This window comes from Emiliania huxleyi, assembly GCF_000372725.1.
Source record: "Emiliania huxleyi CCMP1516 chromosome Unknown EMIHUscaffold_147, whole genome shotgun sequence".
Taxonomy (NCBI): Eukaryota; Haptophyta; order Isochrysidales; family Noelaerhabdaceae; genus Emiliania; species Emiliania huxleyi.
The window spans coordinates 300,391-303,698 of NW_005201123.1; the positions used below are offsets into that span (position 1 = coordinate 300,391).

General features: G+C 64.5%; 3 protein-coding genes across 3 annotated transcripts in view; 2 read left to right on the forward strand and 1 right to left on the reverse strand.

Moving 5' to 3' along the window:
• The window catches only part of EMIHUDRAFT_455557 (hypothetical protein), a 1,662-nt gene extending 937 nt beyond the window's left edge, over positions 1 to 725 (forward strand). Inside the window, exons 3-5 of the mRNA XM_005787045.1 lie at positions 1 to 97; positions 177 to 197; positions 435 to 725. Coding sequence (XP_005787102.1) covers positions 1 to 97; positions 177 to 197; positions 435 to 476 — 160 coding nt within the window. The 3' untranslated portion in view covers positions 477 to 725. The remainder of the gene's footprint in view (positions 98 to 176; positions 198 to 434) is intronic.
• Positions 726 to 2,359: 1,634 nt separating this feature from the next.
• EMIHUDRAFT_363417 (hypothetical protein) lies at positions 2,360 to 2,931 on the reverse strand. The gene has a single exon (XM_005787046.1). The coding sequence runs from the start codon at positions 2,854 to 2,856 to the stop codon at positions 2,527 to 2,529; it is 330 nt and encodes a 109-aa protein (XP_005787103.1). The 5' UTR covers positions 2,857 to 2,931; the 3' UTR covers positions 2,360 to 2,526.
• A 226-nt stretch (positions 2,932 to 3,157) lies between these two features.
• EMIHUDRAFT_228463 (hypothetical protein) overlaps positions 3,158 to 3,308 on the forward strand; it is a gene marked incomplete at both ends in the record, with an annotated part of 456 nt that continues 305 nt past the window's right edge. The window contains one exon of the mRNA XM_005787047.1: positions 3,158 to 3,301. Within this exon, the coding sequence (XP_005787104.1) occupies positions 3,158 to 3,301 (144 nt within the window). The remainder of the gene's footprint in view (positions 3,302 to 3,308) is intronic.

Genomic DNA, 3,308 nt, shown 5'->3' on the forward strand with positions numbered 1-3,308 from the left:
CATCAAAGAAGTGCGCGCTCTCACCGGCCTGGGGCTGAAGGAGGCAAAGGAGCTGGTGGAGAACGCGCCCAAGGAGATCAAGGCCGACGTCAAAAAGGTGGCGCCGCCCCCCCCTGCCGTCGCCACCGTAGTCAGCACGTACCCTCACCCCTCACCCTCGCCCTTCATGCCTGCAGGAGGAAGCGGAGGAGCTCAAGGAGCGAGCCCCCACCCCGCCCCACCACCCCTCCCCCCATGCACACCCTGCCACCACCACCACCCCACCCACCCTCGGTCTGCTCGTACTGCGTCGCCGCGACGCCAGCCCCACCGACTCTGTTGCCAGCCCCATGCGGGGATGCGCCGACACGCGCTCTTGCTCCCATCGAACAAAGAGCGAACGGCGTCCGCAGCCCTCCCGGACACCGCTGCTTCCTCGCACCCGATCCCCGCAGGAGAAGCTCGAGGCTGCAGGCGGTACCGTCGTTATTGAGTAGGAGGTGATCTCACATAATACCTATGATTTCGGATGGTCGTGGGTGACATCTCGACGCGAGGCACCTAATATATAGAGTACCTTCGGCCGGGCGGAGGCGCGGGCGAGCGAGACCGAGCGGCGCGGGCGAGTCGAGTCACTGTTGGCTAGAGCGTACTACAAGGGCGTGTAGTGCGTGCAGCTTTGTGTGTGGCTCTCTAAGTACACAGAAAAAAAAAGTTGTGTGCGGCCGCGAGCCGAACGAGGTCGTCGCACGTCGGCGCCGGGCACCGGGACACTACTGGGCTGGGTTTTTAGGCATTGTGGGGGGTTGGCACTCCCATCGACCCTCATGACCTCCTGCGGTCTCTGAGATGGACACCAGTGGGTGTGGGACCACAGCCAGGATACACTCGAAGGCTGGGTAAGCAGTAGAGGTCGATACTCGACGCGTCCCACATGGTCTGTGTCGCTGTCGGCACGCTGTCGACAGGACGTCGAGCGACACCGGTGGCAGTGCCACCCAGGAGTGGTCGGGCGGTCTCCCGTCATGAGAGAGCCACCATGTGATCCGTATGATGGTTCCTGACAACCGCCTCAGTCACTTTTCGTCACAGTTCCCGCTCTGAGAGGAGCTGCGGGTCAGTTCGACAGCTGGAGCTGTGTCGCCGGCGTGCGGCGGCCTGCCTCCGGAGGTGCCTCTGAGGTGGACATTTGTTGGTCACCGTGAGAGAACGCGTTCGAATTTTCACTCGGGAACTTCAACTGAGCACGCGCACCGGCCAGGGCTACAATAGTGCCAGTGAGGCGGAGGCGCGAGTCGGAAGGCCGCGACTGTGATTTGGTTTCGACATTTTCCTACAATCGCGAGAGAGCCCGTCCCGTCCAGCTTCGCAGTGCCTTGCTGATGAGCCAAGTCGCGCTCCTCATCTCGCTTGCCTTCAACCAGTGCAGCGTTTGTCCGACAAATACCAGACAAATGCGACTCGACCAGTTTTGCCATCTGCCAGTGTCGCAGCCGCTCAAGCGCCGGCCGCGGGGAGAGGCCGGGGCCGCGGTCGAGGGGGCCCATGGTCGCGCCGCCCCGCTCCGCCCCGCCCGCCGCCGCGCCGCGCCGCCGCCCGATGATTATTAAGTAATAATGAATTAACAAATAATTAATTACCCCACCCGCCGCCGCGCCGCCCCGCCCTGCGCCGCCCGCTGCCTCGCCACGCCGCCGCCTCGCGCTGCCCGCCGCCGCGCCGCTCCGCCGCCCGAGGATTAATATTTAATAATTATTACCCGATTAATAACGTGTGTGTGTTTGTGTGTGTGTGTCTGTGTGTTTGCCTGATGGCAGTGAAGTCCAAGGCAGCGGCGAGCGGCAGGTGGCGTCGGCGACGTACTCAGGACACGATGGCGAAGCCCACAGCGCAGCATGCGCGGCAGCAGCTCGCCGGCGGCCCGCGTACTCGACCCCTAAATAAACTCAAAGTCCACCACAGCCTCCAGCCACCGCCTCCACCCTCGAGCCGCCACCGCTGCCGCTCTCGACGCCGCCCACCGCGTCAGATTCCAGCGACGCGCGCGGTGAGCCGAGTCGCGGAGCCACGCCGCACCAGCAGCAGCATCAGCACCATCAGCACCAGCAGCAGCAGCAGCAGCAGCAGCACCAGAGAGAGAATAGCGCCTGCCGCTCTCACGCAGCCCGCAATCCTCCTGCCGTGCGCGATCGACGCTCGCAGACCTCCGCGTATAGCACCGCGCAGTCTCCTCGAGGACCAACGCAGTCCAATCCACCAGTGCAGGATGTTTACAGCAGTGCAGCATGAGGCGCCCGCAGAAGCGCTCGCAGAGCGGTGCGCAGTTTCCTCAATTGGCTTGATTTTGCTTAGTAGAAAAAAGAATAGCGCCGGCCGCGAGCCGTCGGAGCGGGCATTTCGAAGTGGTCAGCGGGCATTTCGAAGTGGTGTGGCGGCAGGCTGCCACCGCTGCCCGGGCGCCCCGAGCGGCGGCGGAGGGCCGCCCAGGCCACCACCAGTGCCCCTCCCACCGGCGGCGCGGCGGCAGCGGTGCCGACCGCCCCTCCATCAGCGGCGGCGCGACGGCTGTCGTCGGGGCGCCGGCAGGTGCCGCGCGCAGATCGTGCCACCGGACCGGCCGACGCGCGCCCGGCGGAGCCTTCGTCGTCCACGGCGGGCCGAGCACCCCCGCGTCGCTTCTCGGCGCATTGGAGAGCAGAGGAAGCTGCTGGCGTCGCCGCTGGGATCGGCGGCGGCGCCAGCAGCGTTCTCGGATCTGAAGCCGACTTTGAGCGCCGATCGATCGATCTGAGGGCTTGCCGATGGGTGGCGCTGGGACATCGCCGCCGCCGCGGAGGCCGGCGGCGACCAGAGGAGCGGTTGGGGCGCGTGGCGCATATGTTACCTGCCAAGTGAGCCTGCAAGTGTGTTTCGAGATTTATTCGAGATTTGAAACTTAGATTTCACTTTTCAGTGGGGAGGTGGCAGACCTGATCTTAGAATCGCTCACGCGCCTCGCCACCCACCGCGTATTCGTGCTTTTTTTCCGCACAAGCAAAACCATGGCTGCCGAAGGTAACGTGGTGGGTTTGCCCTCCCCTGCCGCCACAATTCCGCCGCAAAGGGGGGATGCTCCCGAGTGAGAGGGGGGGAGGGCCCCCCCCCCCCCCCCGCCCGCGCCCTTCCTTCTGCGCAGTACATGGCAAAGCTTGCTGAGCAAGCCGAGCGGTATGAGGAAATGGTGGAGTTTATGAGGGTGGTCGCCCAGTCCAAGTCCGAGGACCTCAATTTGGAGGAGCGCAACTTGCTGTCTGTTGCCTACAAAAACGTCGTGGCGCTCGCCGTGCTCC